Below are 16,378 nucleotides of genomic sequence, written 5' to 3'. Positions count from 1 at the left end.
GGAAACAAGAAACGGTTGCACCAGTGACACCGCATCGCAAGCGTCAGAAAACGCTTATTAATATGGCGTGCTAATGATCACGTGCTCCAATCAACCAATCAACTGCTTAGAATGACAACCCCTGGTAACTGTGGTAACCGGTTGATCATAGAACGATTCGGTTAGTTACCAGTTACTTACCGGTCGACCGGTGAGTTTCGTCGAATGCAACCTTTGTACACAAATATTACAATTAGTTGGCATCAATTTGCGACCTGCGCCTTTTTGCGACTTCTGTTGTAGTTCTGTCCCGTTTTGTCGAAACGTTGTGTTTTGCCGGCGTTAGTAATTGCTAAGAGCTAATATTAATTTGTAGATTTTGATTTCGTTTCGACCAAAATGTCGACATTTAAAGGAGGACAGAAAGTTCAGAAGGTTATGGTGCAGCCTATTGTATCCTTTTATAATACCATCGCATAACTAAGGACTTAATAGTTTGATAGTTAATCATTAGTTAGTTGTCGAAAATTCTTATTTATCTGTGGAAAATTTTATTAACTATTTTGCACCACTTAAAACTAAATGTTTTGAACTGATTTCTAGATTAAAAGTAGTTTTTCTAGTAACATTTCTATTATGTGCTTCTGTTTTGTCTTTGCCAGTTAGAACTTACTATCAAACTTTTTCAAAAAAAAAAAAAAAAACATTACTTTTGTAAATATAAACTGGATTCTGAAATTTTTCATTTTTTCTTAACTCTATTTAGAATTTGATTTTTAGGTTTTTGCAAAATGTAAGTATCTATTTCCACTTCATTTTCTGCCATTGTATCATGATCATGATTTCATTATGACCGCTTGGAAGGGAGGCCTGTTTACCTTTTTTATTTTCTTTCATTTGTGCCAAACCTGGTGATAAGTGACTTGGTAAAAATGGATTTATGGAACTAATTATTGTTAACAAAACACTTAAATGTTTTGTAACGTACATTGTTCCATGTATTTTGTAAGACGCACAGTAATCTCAATAAAATTACTGCGTTGAAAGATTCAAATGAAAGTTATTTTTTCCTATGGTTAGCCCCATGCTAATTTTTATGGACAAAAACCTCTCATAACTTAACATATTTGCAGGAACCCCTATAAGTTCCTATTCTAGTCCTATTTTTGCTACCAACATTATTTCCAAAAGTGATACCAAAACTCAGGAAAAATTGAGATAATGGAACCTCATTAAGTTGACATCTGCTTAAGTCAACATATTATCATCTTCCCTTAGGGTACCGAAATTTCACTGTATAAGGAGCTGCTGTGTCATCACACTTAAAAAAAAACAAATATCATGCACAGTATAATTATTTTATTCAGCAGAAAGCAATACCTTTTGTTACTACAGTTCATTGCGTTCACTGTATGCTACTTGAACCATATCTAAACGGTATTGAATTTCATGCCATGTCTACAAATTGTACACACTTGGAACTCTGGTAAGGAAAAAGCTTTCTTGTTTTTCTTATTGTGATGATACAGAGATTGCTTATGACTTTTCTTTTTTTTACAAAGTCATAAAATATTCCTAAACCTGTGAAGTATTGATGCAAATCTCATATTCTTACATAACAATATGTTTCTCTGAGAATTTTTAAAATGTGTCAAGTACTTTTTGGACACTCTGTTTATTATATATGGACTAAGGGGAAAATAATTAAGTGTCAACATGATTTTTTCCAACTTATTGTAAAATAATTACATTGAATTTATTACAGAAAACAAGAATCCAAGTTTGGCTTTATGAAAACGTCACTTCAAGGATTGAAGGTTGTATTATTGTAAGTATACTGAAATATTTAACATTCTCAATGTGAGCACTTTCATGAAATTTATAATTGAAAAAATGTATTGGGAGGGGACTTTGTCGAGGAATCCAAATTTTATATACTCCATTAATCAGGGTTGGTATTTTGTACACTTTTTTGTAAAAAGTCCAGGACGCCGGAAGAAACAGGACAAAATAAAAAATCCATATATATTAATTATCCATACATAAATTTTATTGTTATAGTGTAATAAAATTAGTATATAATTGTAATACATTATATATTATGAATTAATCATTTAATTTAAATTGAATAGTTGTTAACTCTAGAATTTAGTGAATCCAAAAAAAAAAAAAAAAATTGATTACAAATTGGTTTAACCAATTTAGAACATAATTTACTTAAAAGTAATAAAATTTAACAGTGTGAATAAGCTATTGGGCATGATTACACTATTATGTATTACGATAAAAATTAAACTCAATGGAAAAGTCAAATGAAATGCTTGGAGACATGCATATAAAATGAAGATTTATAGACTAAAAACATTTTAACTGTTTTATGTTTTTTTGAGTTTTATTGATGTCACCCTATAGTATAATATTTATGTACTAGATTTTTTAGCGCATCGTAGCATTTTTTCATGTTACAAATAGTTCATCATGAATCTTTCTGTAAATAGTGATCCCCACATTGCTTCAATCTACGAAGAACAAATGCAATTGTTAAAGAACTGTGATTCATTTTTATATGCTTGAACAAGTTTTAAAAGCTAATTGTAATGCTTGATTTCTTTTGAAATTCATTCAATTGTTCTTAAAATATTTGAAAAATGGTTGATCAATGTAATATCCTTAGCATGGGTACGATTTACTGAGATTTAAAATGCACCAAGTGAAATACCACTGAAAAGTACCCAATTCATTATGTTCATCATACTTTATTTGTGTAGAAAAATGTCTAAAAATCTAAATTCAGTTAACCTTTTCTGGCATGAGTTATAAAATTTTTGAAATACAGTCGAACCTCCATACATCGAAATTCCAGCACACTTACATGTCCATTACATGGAAAAATTGTCTTTCTCGAGACATTCGTAGATTTTTTTTTTCTACTTTAGACGGTTCTTCTCATAAATAATGAAGGTTAGGGGAGAAAATTATGTTTGCTAAAGGTTACTACGAAACTAACAAGGAATCTGGAGTTAAGGCGAGGGGTGTGTAGATATGTCGTTACGTTCTGGATTTCTTAAATTCCCTCAAGTTTATTTCAAATCTTAGTTGCAAGCAGTAATACAGTGAAATCAGCTTTAAGTGTTGATTATCATCCCTAGTCTTTTTTGCTACAGTGAAAATCGTTCAATGTAAGTAGATTGATTGTTTACGCTTCTCTCAATTACATTGTCAAAAGGAAAACCCCTAATGTTGCAGATCAAGATGAATTGCCGAAGAATGAAGAAGGCGTAAAAATGTTACCTCTGGTAAATATAGTATTTCCGCAAGCAGAGTGCCTGCTATTATGAGAAATTAGCGAGCCGTAATAAATACTGAAACGTACAGAAAACTTGCGCTCAAAACATGAAAAGGCATGGTGTTATGGTTGGTTTTTTTTAGAAACTATGCAGTGCTCAGTAAATGTTTCATTTTTTAATTACAGTGAAACCTCCCTTAACGGACACCTCTAATTAATGGACTTTTTGCAAGTCCCAGTCCCTCAATATAGGCCATTCCATGTAATTCACTCTGAATAACGGACAGTTATTTCACAAAAAATTTCCCTTGCAATCGTAGCACTTCTGTTTTTTTTTTCTTTTCACAGAATATCTTAGTAACTGCTTGCTTTACAAAGCTTTTCATCCTCCACAACTGATATTCCCCCCCCCCCCCGACCCCCGTCATTTCCTTATCACTGTTTCTTGGAATTAAAAGGGTGGTAATGGGCAGAGGCAGTGATTGGGGCTTAAAAGTTGGGGGCAGAAAAAAAAAGTAAAAGGCATAGTACTTTTTGCGGGCAGCAAAAAATGAAAAAGAAAATAAAAGTCATAATTTTGTAACGGCTAGTTTTGAGAGTATTGAAGCAGATAAGTGAAAACTGATGTCAGTCTAACAATTAACGCATGTTTTTCTTAAGATTTTAATGAATTTTGTACACAATAACTATTTAAAAGTTAAGATAAAAAAGAGGAAACTGGACGCTTTTTCTAACTGGGGCTCTCGGGAGATGCAATTGAGCAGATCGGCGCCGGTAGTAGTCGACTTTATGGCGCCGTAGTTTCGTTGGGTTGTTTAATTTTTAGACATGAAACAGATTTGTCCATATTCAAGGTCATATTGCCAACTTTCAATAGTTATACTCGAGATAAAATAAATAAATTAACCATAAAAAATGTGTGGGGGGGGAGTGTTGCTCCGCTGAATCACCGCCGCCGCCGTTGGTAATGGGATTTTCATACCCTGAGATGAAGCGAGAGGCAAGCAAACCTAATTTTCATGCAGCAATCGTAGCTTTGCAGTTTCAAACTTTCCTAAAGGTGTGTTTATGTTTTTTTGTGTGACAATATTATTTGAGTTTTAAAATGGCAACTAAAAGAAAGAGTGACATTGAAAGAAAAAATTAATGTTTTGGATGTTGCCGAAAAAGAAAAAAAAAATGTGCATTGTTTTGCCGATCGTTTTCAAGTTGGAAAAACTCAAATCAGCGAAATTTTAAAAGATAAAGACGAAATTAGAAAACTGTGCACAATTAGAGACTTTTCGGAAGCACTGAAATACAGTGAAGAATTAAAAAACTTTTTCCTGAGCAAAGGGGACATTGAAGGACTTGCTAAGGTAAATGATTTAAATATATTGAGAAACAGGCTTGTAATGCAAAAAAGAGATGTCAAACTGTTTTAACCGATTACTTAAATTGATTAAGTGCTTTTTAAGACAAGAGTGTGCAGTCGGTATACCTTTATTAAAAAAAAAAAAAAACAGATTAATTACACTTGACGTAAAATGTAGTAAACCTTTCGCAATTGTTTCGATTGTGTTCTACAAAGGGAACAACAGCCCATTTTGAAAAAGGTTAATTAAGTAGTTCCTCCTAATAGCGGACATCTTCCAATAATGGACAAAACTTCTGGTCCCTTGACTGTCCGTTATTCGGAGGTTTCACTGTATTAACTTTCATTTAATCCAATGTTTGTATAAATTAGAAATTGAGTTTCGTATGAAAACATTAGCTTTAATTTTTAATGTTTTAGGAATTTTTTATAATAAACGTAAGATTGTTTCGATGTCGCAAAATTTCTATACATTGAATTTTTCCCCAGGAATTTTTGCTACTTCAATATATAGAGGTTTTACTGTATAACGAAATATCTATCTATGGGTTGTAATTGATCATCTAAACTTAGATTTTGCAGTCACAAAATTTTGTTGCGGATATTTAAAACCCCTCAGGGAAAATTAAAGAAATTGGTGGACTATTTTAAAACTGATTGAAATTTTCCAATTTTGGGTTCAAAAAGGGAGGAAATTCAAACAAAAAATTGAGGTTTCTGACAAAGCCATTTTTGTACTGCTGCCATCAATCATCATTTTGTACTGTTGCTGTTAAAGCAATCAAAATGCTACTACAGCGATTTTTTATGGTTTGAAAAGAAAAGTTTTTAGAAATTTTCGAATTTGTTTCCTTTTTTGTGACTACCATTTCGAAAAGAGTCAAGATATATTGCTTTTAACATGCGTTAAGTACACTCACCCATTCTTTTGAGTTATTAAGAACATCTATTATTTAATAGAGGTAAAAGGAAGTGGTGTGGTGTCCACATCATATATTTTTATTTTTATAAATGCTTAAGTTTATAAAAACATTTGGCTTATGTGATAATTTGACACAGAATGACCCTCATATATTTATTTTATCAAGAAATTATTTTTTAACCTATGGAACCTAACTCCTATAACTGACTAATTTACTGCTGTAAGGGTAAGGTCTACAGGGTCTACTGTAATTAATAAAACCAAATTTAATTCTGCTAACTTCACATAACGTATTTGTATTGTAATATTTAATAATTTATTATTAATTCTTTAAATATTGCATTCATTTGAAAATGAAAAAAATAATTTCAAAAAGGTATTCTTTTTGATTAGCTTTTTTAAATTTAAGGCTTTCCTAAATCGAAACAGACAAAAAATGACAAATGACTAAAAATAGGACATCTGCAAAAAAATTTTATTCAAAAGCATTTTCATTTTTCTTCAAATTAAAAAAGTATTGTTTTTACTAGGGATTTGATGAATATATGAATATTGTATTGGACGAAGCAGAAGAGCTTAATATGAAGACCAATACAAGAAAAGCCCTTGGTTTGTGTACTTTATTTTTTATCTTTTATGTATAATAAAAAGTAACTTGTATGAAAAATTATGTCCTGCCAGTAAACCGTGTGACTAGAAACTATAGAAAAAGACAAAATTTTTGGGAGACTCATTTACTGCAAGGGGCAAGAAAAATAGCATAATACAAATTATGTAATTGACTTATTTAAGCAAAACTAATTCTAATGCTAAAAAATTTTACAGAGCAACAGTAAAGAATAATTACAAATAAAAAAATTATTAAATAAAAACAAAAAACCAGACTGCGTAAAAAATTAAAAAGAAAGATGTATAAATCCAGTAGTTTAGAATGTTATTAAGTACTACTGAATAACTACACCGTTGAAATAGTTTTATAACCGTACACAAATAAGGCAAATCATAAATTCAAAAGCAGAATAAAAGGATCAACAGTCGGGGCCCATTCCTTTCTGATTTAAAGAACCCCGAAAAATTTACATTTGTTGTGGAGCTTCTCCAGTAATTATTAAAAATCCCCCCGCCCCCGCTCCTACCCAGAAAATTTAATTCTGCTTAGTTCAAAATCATGTTTTTGGGCACTTGCTAGCGTCAAGCTTGTGCTCATTAAGTTGCTTGAATCAGTGAAAATTGGTCGAATGGTAAAAGTCTATTTTATATATAAACTAGGAGTACCCAAACGGCTCTGCTCGTGCTATAAAACTGAATAAAAAAAACTCTTAGAGCAAGTGTAAATTTCCCTTTCCACTCCGAAATAAAAAGAAAGATCTTGTTTCATTAGTTAAAATGTGGAAACATAATTTTGTCTAAGCTCCAAACATAGCCCATAATGTAATTTTAAGAAAAATCCTGATATAAAGATTACACCTGTCCATCAAAATTCTCTCGAAAAAGTCCAAAATCTCGAGGCAATGCCCCTCAATCCTTCCATGGTTATTAAACATGGACACGTAAACAACAACAGTAGTGTCATATAAGTGAAAGTCAACAATTTTTAACTTAATTAAAAATATGGGTGTTTTTTTTATAGCAATGAATGGACTTTAAAAGCCACTCCAGCGCAGTTACAGGGTTGCCACGCACCGGGAAAACCTGGAATTGTCAGGAAAAATGAAAATTGCCGAAAATCAGGGGAATGTCAGGGAAAATGAAAATTTGCATATTTCCGATCGATCTTGATCGTTCTTAGCGCTGCCCGCGGTCTTGACGTCAAAAAAAAAAAAAAAAAAAAATCTTTCAACCTTGGTTTTTTTTGCTGCCGTTCCCATTCCTCCTTTTGTCACTCCCCTCTTCTTCCCCCTGCAGTTCTTTTTATCAACTCTCTGCTATTGGCACGTGCGTGCGGCAGCGCCATAGCAGTCATAGCAGTCGGCGGCAGACATGCACAGAAGGTTCCTTTCTTCCTAGTTTGAGTGGGTTCTTTTTAAACGCTGCTTGTTTATGTCAGCAGTTGTGAAGTTGTTATGATACACAGCACATTGTTTTGTCTGCGAGTGCGACTGATGTTCTTAATGAGCTGCAATAATCTTTTCATATTTTATGTTATTTCTTCAAATTGATTAATGAAATAGTGTTCTTCTAAACAATTTTGTTCAGTAAATTTAGTTCATTAGACAATTTTAAACTTAGAAAGTTTCTTTTTTACAGAAGTATCATAATCTTTTAGTATTTTAGTAATGATCTTTAAAGACTTTCAATGCGCTTCTTTCTTTCAAAATAAAAGAAATCCGATTAAAAAAAAATCTGCACATCAGAGAAGTTTCTGATCTTTGCTCAAAATTTAACTTTATGACAGGGTGCCCGCAGGAGTGATTATGGCTCAAGTTGCGCCATCAGAATTTTTTTTGGGGGAGGGGGGATTTTTTAATTATTTATTTTACTTCATTTTTATTGAAATTATTTACTCATATTATTTTACTTTATTATAAGACTGACAAGCTGCCAACTGCGCTACCGAGGCACTACTTTATTATTTTCATCTGTGTGTGTATTTTATTGCGGAGGAGCGAGCACACTTTTCTTTCAAAACAATAATAATTAAAAATAAATAAATAGGTAAAAAAAATAAATAAAAATAGAGGGTTAAAAATAAAAAAGCGCTAATGCGTTCAAAAATATTGGGGGAGGGTTGTGCCATTGAACTTGCGGGGGGGGGGGGGGCACCCTTGTTTTATGAGCAACAAACAGGGGAAATATGTGAAGCTAAAAGATGCATGATTTTTTTACAGGCCAAAGTCTGAAAGCGCTGTGAATTGTAATGGATTGGAGGGGTGGAAGGCAATAGTTGAAAAATTTTAGGTTTCATATTTTTTTAGTTCAGATTATTTTAGCAATTAACTTTATTTTTGTGATACAGATGTCACAATTGTTAATTTCGCAGTTCTTTCACTTGATGTAAGGCAGTGGCTCCTCACTATTGAAAATTAGATATGCTACATTTACATTAATTCTTTATTACAGTGATTTGCTTCACTTGTGTTAGTACATTAGGGTAGTTCAAAAATACACTTAAAAGAAAGGTTTTTCCTAGAAAACAGGACACCACTCAATGTTTTTAGACTTGTGGATAGTAAAATACTGGAAGAATTTTAACTTCCTATTCTAACTGAAAGCCAGTGCTCGGCCCCCTCCCCAAACTTCATAAGTATGGGGACGGGTTAAAAAAAATACATTGAACTGAAAAAACAATGTTACACACTATAATCTACGCGAGTTATATGCATATTCATTGCAATAAAATAATTACTTACATAAAAAAAACAGCTGGGGAAATTAAATGTTTCTAAATTTGACTTTTTTTTATTCTAGGGCTAATGTTAAATTAAGGGATCATTGAACAACCTCTTAAAATTTGAGTAAGAAGCTAAAACTTTTACAGCACAATACTATTAGTAAGTTTAAAAAAGATAAGGGGTGTCTTGGACTCGACCTGAGAGAAAGAAACATTTAAACCACCCTTAGTACATATTTTTGATTATTTCAGCTTGAGTAAATTAAATTTGGTAACCATTGTTTGTAAAGTTTGAAAATGAGGTAAGTTTTATCAAAATTTGAGATGTATATATTTATGTTGCAAAATGAAGGTGGAGATCGATAACCTGGAATTTTTCTCAAAACCACCTGGAAATGTCAGGGAATTTCATTCTTGAACTCCCGTGGCAACCCTGAGTTATTCCATCAAAACGCATAAACTTGAATTTGTCAACCTAGTGCATGAAAAATTATTTAAAATAACAGTTTCTTATTGTTACTTCTACAGGGTTCGTACGCTCCGGGAATTCCGGGAAAACCGGGAATTGTCAGGGAAAATGACACTGTCAAAAATGTCAGGGAAAAGTCAGGGAGTTTTCAAATTTTGTCCATCAAAAATTTTTTTTCCATTTTTTTCACAAGGAATTAAGTATTATGAGATCTAGTCTTCGTTTTTATTGTGATTTCACAAAAAAAAATTGTAAATTTTTATCTAAACCGACGCTGGCACTTAAAAACTGCGATCGAAAAAGGAACGTTTTTTTTTCACAACGAAAAATGCGCCAAAAGAGCGAAGATTTTCTTACATGGAGTCAGTGAGGGGAACGCATTTCTTTCTACTGCCTAAAGTTTTAGATGGGTTGCCACAACATTCTATTCGGTTCAGGGTTCGTACGCTCCGGGAAAACTTGGAATTATCATGGAAAATGACATAGTCAAAAATGTCAGGGAATTTTCCAAATGTGTCCCCAAAATTTTTCTTTTCCCAATTTTTTCCCAGGGAATTTGGTTTTATGAGATCTAATCTTCATTTTTATCGATGTATTTAAAAAAAAATTGTAACAATTTTAAAGCAATGAAAAAAGTGGCGATCCAAAAAATCTTCAGCAGCCGCCATTTTTGGCTCTCAGTAGTTCCCAAGAACAGTTGAGAAGACAATTTACTGCTTCGGAAGCACAACCTGTAGATGGGAGGGTCGATCGGGAAAAGTCGTTTTTTTTTCTTCTTTGATCGGAAAATCATTTCAGCTACGTGTGAAACGTAGTCGCCATCTTTGGTCACTCACAAGATAGAAGTAGATACGATCCTAAAATGCCTAAGTTTCTAAAAAAAAGCAGAATTGGTTGTTTTCTTTAATTGAAAACTGATGAAAATAACAGAAAATGGTCTGCAAATTGTTTTTCTGTTATTATTATTATTTAAAATAATTTTCTTGAGAAATGAAAAATTTTGTTCTTAAAACTTAATCTTATCGATCCTCACTGCCTCGGACGCAAATGTGATAAAAATTTTTCAATGAATTGTAGTTTCATGAAGATTTATTATTTTTTAATAGTCTTCATGCGACAAATTAAAAAAGTTATTTCTTATTTTTGGGCGTAGTCGCCATATTTGGTCATTCCCAAGATGGAAGTACACACGACTTTTTAAGTGCCTAAGTTCCCGAAAACGGCATTGGATGTTGATTGCAATGCAAACTATTGAAAACAACACAAATTGTGCCTTTTTTTCCGGATAATTTGTAATTATTTTCTGGAAAAATGCAAAATTTAATCTTCGTAACATTTTTTTTGTTTTAATTGATTTAGACTCTTATGTGCTAAATACTGACTATTTTGCTTTTATTGTAGTTTTTTAAGGATTATTAGCTATTTATTACTACTTTTATGCTACAAATCCAAAAATCTACTTATTATTTTAAATTTTTCACTTTGTCGCCATCAGGGTTCGTACGCTCCGGGAATTCCGGGAAAACCGGGAATTGTCAGGGAAAATGACACTGTCAAAAATGTCAGGGAAAAGTCAGGGAGTTTTCAAATTTTGTCCATCAAAAATTTTTTTTCCATTTTTTTCACAAGGAATTAAGTATTATGAGATCTAGTCTTCGTTTTTATTGTGATTTCACAAAAAAAAATTGTAAATTTTTATCTAAACCGACGCTGGCACTTAAAAACTGCGATCGAAAAAGGAACGTTTTTTTTTCACAACGAAAAATGCGCCAAAAGAGCGAAGATTTTCTTACATGGAGTCAGTGAGGGGAACGCATTTCTTTCTACTGCCTAAAGTTTTAGATGGGTTGCCACAACATTCTATTCGGTTCAGGGTTCGTACGCTCCGGGAAAACTTGGAATTATCATGGAAAATGACATAGTCAAAAATGTCAGGGAATTTTCCAAATGTGTCCCCAAAATTTTTCTTTTCCCAATTTTTTCCCAGGGAATTTGGTTTTATGAGATCTAATCTTCATTTTTATCGATGTATTTAAAAAAAAATTGTAACAATTTTAAAGCAATGAAAAAAGTGGCGATCCAAAAAATCTTCAGCAGCCGCCATTTTTGGCTCTCAGTAGTTCCCAAGAACAGTTGAGAAGACAATTTACTGCTTCGGAAGCACAACCTGTAGATGGGAGGGTCGATCGGGAAAAGTCGTTTTTTTTTCTTCTTTGATCGGAAAATCATTTCAGCTACGTGTGAAACGTAGTCGCCATCTTTGGTCACTCACAAGATAGAAGTAGATACGATCCTAAAATGCCTAAGTTTCTAAAAAAAAGCAGAATTGGTTGTTTTCTTTAATTGAAAACTGATGAAAATAACAGAAAATGGTCTGCAAATTGTTTTTCTGTTATTATTATTATTTAAAATAATTTTCTTGAGAAATGAAAAATTTTGTTCTTAAAACTTAATCTTATCGATCCTCACTGCCTCGGACGCAAATGTGATAAAAATTTTTCAATGAATTGTAGTTTCATGAAGATTTATTATTTTTTAATAGTCTTCATGCGACAAATTAAAAAAGTTATTTCTTATTTTTGGGCGTAGTCGCCATATTTGGTCATTCCCAAGATGGAAGTACACACGACTTTTTAAGTGCCTAAGTTCCCGAAAACGGCATTGGATGTTGATTGCAATGCAAACTATTGAAAACAACACAAATTGTGCCTTTTTTTCCGGATAATTTGTAATTATTTTCTGGGAAAATGCAAAATTTAATCTTCGTAACATTTTTTTTGTTTTAATTGATTTAGACTCTTTTGTGCTAAATACTGACTATTTTGCTTTTATTGTAGTTTTTTAAGGATTATTAGCTATTTATTACTACTTTTATGCTACAAATCCAAAAATCTACTTATTATTTTAAATTTTTCACTTTGTCGCCATATTTGATCGTTTGCACAATGGAAGTAGACTTAAACTTCCAGAAACAGAATTGGATGTTTATATCATGTGTACTATTGAAAATAACATTAAATGTGCAAAAAGTTATGAATTTTTGAAAATTGACTATTACTTTCTGGAAAAGAAAATTTGAAATTTTAATGTAAGTGTCCTTTAATATGTGAAAAAAAAAAAAAAGATTATTGGCATTGGCTTAAAGATCGGCGGATGTTGATTTTTGTTACTATGCATTATAATGTATGCCGATCGATGCAACAAGTTAATCATATTTTATACTGAAATTTAGCTTTGCATTTTGCTCAATATGTTTTGTGTAACCTACTAATAAGAAAATAAAAGGAAGTATTGTAAATCAAAAGTGGATGCTAAAAGGTTGCTGCAGGACTACAGCAAAACGCTATAATATTACGCGTGACATCAAAGAAATGCTAAAATAAGTTGAAAGTACTCTGTTTTCAACAAATAGTAAACAAATTAAAACAATTTTGAACAAAATGTTTAAAAAAAAACTTAAAATTTTAACAGACAAAACAAAGGGAAAAAAAATTCTGTTTTTTTTTTTTTTTTTAATCTAAGGGGAGAAGTTTTAGTTCTTCTGCATTGCTACTTTAAACAATTTTAATTATTTTGAAAATATTACTATTTAAACTTAAATTTTGAATGAAGCGAGTAACCTGGAATTTTCTAAAAAACAACCTGGAAAACCTGGAAAAGTCAGGGAACTTTTTTTAATCAAAAGTGTATGAACCCTGCGCCATATTTGATCGTTTGCACAATGGAAGTAGACTTAAACTTCCAGAAACAGAATTGGATGTTTATATCATGTGTACTATTGAAAATAACATTAAATGTGCAAAAAGTTATGAATTTTTGAAAATTGACTATTACTTTCTGGAAAAGAAAATTTGAAATTTTAATGTAAGTGTCCTTTAATATGTGAAAAAAAAAAAAAAAGATTATTGGCATTGGCTTAAAGATCGGCGGATGTTGATTTTTGTTACTATGCATTATAATGTATGCCGATCGATGCAACAAGTTAATCATATTTTATACTGAAATTTAGCTTTGCATTTTGCTCAATATGTTTTGTGTAACCTACTAATAAGAAAATAAAAGGAAGTATTGTAAATCAAAAGTGGATGCTAAAAGGTTGCTGCAGGACTACAGCAAAACGCTATAATATTACGCGTGACATCAAAGAAATGCTAAAATAAGTTGAAAGTACTCTGTTTTCAACAAATAGTAAACAAATTAAAACAATTTTGAACAAAATGTTTAAAAAAAAACTTAAAATTTTAACAGACAAAACAAAGGGAAAAAAAATTCTGTTTTTTTTTTTTTTTTTAATCTAAGGGGAGAAGTTTTAGTTCTTCTGAATTGCTACTTTAAACAATTTTAATTATTTTGAAAATATTACTATTTAAACTTAAATTTTGAATGAAGCGAGTAACCTGGAATTTTCTAAAAAACAACCTGGAAAACCTGGAAAAGTCAGGGAACTTTTTTTAATCAAAAGTGTATGAACCCTGTTCTATATCACGAAAGTATTTGTCAGTTAAAAGATTGAATTGATATGCAATTTCACAGAAATATCCAAAAGTCCAGAAAAGTGTCATTTCATCATGGAGCAAAAAATAACCTAAACATTGAGGAAAAAGGAATAGAATTTATTTTTCTCTTCTAAATTTCAGCTAAGCCTAAAAAAGTTCAAGCTAAGAACGCAAATTACTCTCATCATAATGAAGTTAAAGCATCAAAACAAATTGCTTAGAATGCGGGAAATTCTACCCTTTTCAACGATATATAATATTTATATGTGCAAATAATTTTTCACCCCTTTAATAGCTAATAGGCAATTTACCTGAAATTTGGGCCTAAATTGGAATAAAAAAAGAACTATTTATCAGATTTTTTTCGAATTATAGCCTATGTTACTCAGTAAGAAGGCACCTTTCATACAGTAAAAGAATTTTTCAAATAGTTGCAATGGTTCCGGGGATTGCCTCGAACATATAAACACAAAAATTCGTCCTCTCTCTTTATAATAGTATAGATAATCTGCCACGTGTCATATTAGTGGTGCAATCCTATTTTGTTCACCTTTTGCTTTATTTGCATTGTTAATCAGCTTCATTCACTTTATTGACCTATTTGTATGCATGCAATAATGCTCTAATCCTTGTTTGTGCTCAGGTCGGATCTTGCTGAAAGGAGAAAACATAACATTGCTGATGAGCCTTGAAACAGCTGCTCAGTAAACTTCATCCTGTTGTACATTTCTATTCAGATGTAACCAATTACCTACTTGTAAAAATATCATTTCATCTCTTTTATGAAAATAAATAGAACTCATTCTTATTCTGTATTGAGTATGATTTATTCTTGAAAAGTACATTGATATTTTAGAGAAACTGAAACAGTTATAAAAGTATTCGAAGAAATCAAATTATGCTTTGAAAATAAATTCTATTAGGCAATTCAGGGTGCATGCAATCGGAAAGAGCAAGATTCAAATTAAAAAGTTGTGAATAATCCAAGTTAAAATGGAGTGAGACGGGTTATAAGTATGGAGAAAATTCAGACAGATTAGTGTATTGTATGCTTATAACAAAGAACCACTATTCATAACTTAATGCTAATAACGGAATTATTCTTGATTAAAGTAAGACAATTAGTTTTATTTTATGTTTTTTTGATATGATCACATTTTCTGGAAAATGTTTTAAAAGTATGCAGCTATGTATTCAATCATTTTATTTTCTTGAAAATTAAATTGTGGACCCCTCCACCCCCTCTTTTTTTTTAATTTTTGGCTTAGGGAATTCTTGCAACTTTTACTCCTGCATGCAATCTTTAAAAACTTTTTTTCTTCCCGAAGTGCTATGCTTTCATTTCTACTTATTTAAATACCTATTTCATACAAAGTGATTTAACTTGCTGTCTGGTGTCTTTTGTGCAAGTTCTTCCTCCGTGATGAAATTGTGGAGACTGAGAAAAAATATCTTGCTATCACTTCAGTATTTTAGTTCCAAAGAAATTAGAGATAAGCAAAGTACAGTCAACTCCCGATTATCGGCAGTCGGATTATCCGTGGGTCCTTTCACTTTTTTTTTTTTTGAAACTTATGATTGTGTTCGCTTTTAGATTTTACATTCAATGTTAGTAGATGCATTGTAGTAATGTTTTCAGTTTTAATTGAAATGTGTGAGTGTCATTAATAATTTTTATCTATTGCATACACTAAATATCGTTTTTTACCAATTATTCGGATTATCCGCGGTTACCGTGCCACCCTACTCGCGGATAAGCGGGAGTTTACTGTATACAATTGGATTTCTAAAAATGAATTTTAATAATTTCGTTCTAAACCGCAGGGTTGCCACGCATTAGGGAAACCTGGGATTGTCCGGGAAAATGAAAATGGTCGGGGGGGGGGGGGGGAAGCGAAAAATGACACACATGTCTGGAAATGTTGGGGGGATTTTGTTTTATTTTCCGATCGTTCTTAGGGTTGCCACTGGTGACTTTTGCGACACGTGTGCCGCAAAAAATGCTTCCACTGTTTTAGATTTCAACACTTTTGCATCTTGTAAACGTTTTAATGTTTCTGACAATCTGAAATTATTTTGGCTTATGCTATCTTTTATAAACTTATTTTATGCTTTATTTTGATGAATAAATAAATCTTTGGAAGCATGCCAACATTTAACTTCTATGTCCGTATTATTTTTCCCATATTTGAGATTTCAATCCTTTTGCATCTTGTATATATTTTTGACAATCAGGCGTAAAATTGATTGTATACTACCTTAGATTAACCTATTTTGGTTTCATTTTAATAACGAACAAATTTTACAAAATTTCACTGACGAATGGATACTTCTTTGGTTCAAAGAGCCAATTAAAATATCAACTCGTCACTGTTAAAACAGAAGAAAATGACTGCTTATTTTATAGCACACTCTTTGGCAAAATATCAATGTGTAAAAATAAAAAAGGAACTATAAAAATTATTTGGAGGAACTAAGAAAGTTTGAAGGTTTGAGGGAAAAAGTTTAAGGCTTTGAAGGAAAACAAAAAGTTAAAAAGAT

The 16,378-nt window shown here is 31.6% G+C and overlaps 1 protein-coding gene across 1 annotated transcript; it reads left to right on the top strand.

The window, feature by feature from the left end:
- Positions 1–249: 249 nt before the first annotated feature.
- LOC129226567 (small nuclear ribonucleoprotein E-like) lies at positions 250–14,652 on the top strand. Its single transcript, XM_054861184.1, has 5 exons — positions 250–432; positions 746–772; positions 1,745–1,807; positions 6,072–6,150; positions 14,481–14,652. Exons 1-5 carry the CDS (start codon positions 379–381, stop codon positions 14,543–14,545), a joined length of 288 nt encoding a protein of 95 aa, XP_054717159.1. The 5' UTR covers positions 250–378; the 3' UTR covers positions 14,546–14,652.
- Positions 14,653–16,378: the final 1,726 nt, after the last annotated feature.

This window comes from Uloborus diversus, chromosome 7 (assembly GCF_026930045.1).
Source record: "Uloborus diversus isolate 005 chromosome 7, Udiv.v.3.1, whole genome shotgun sequence".
NCBI classification, from domain to species: domain Eukaryota; kingdom Metazoa; phylum Arthropoda; class Arachnida; order Araneae; family Uloboridae; genus Uloborus; species Uloborus diversus.
Note: the sequence above shows the minus strand (reverse complement) of the source record. Positions and strands in the feature narration are given on the sequence as shown.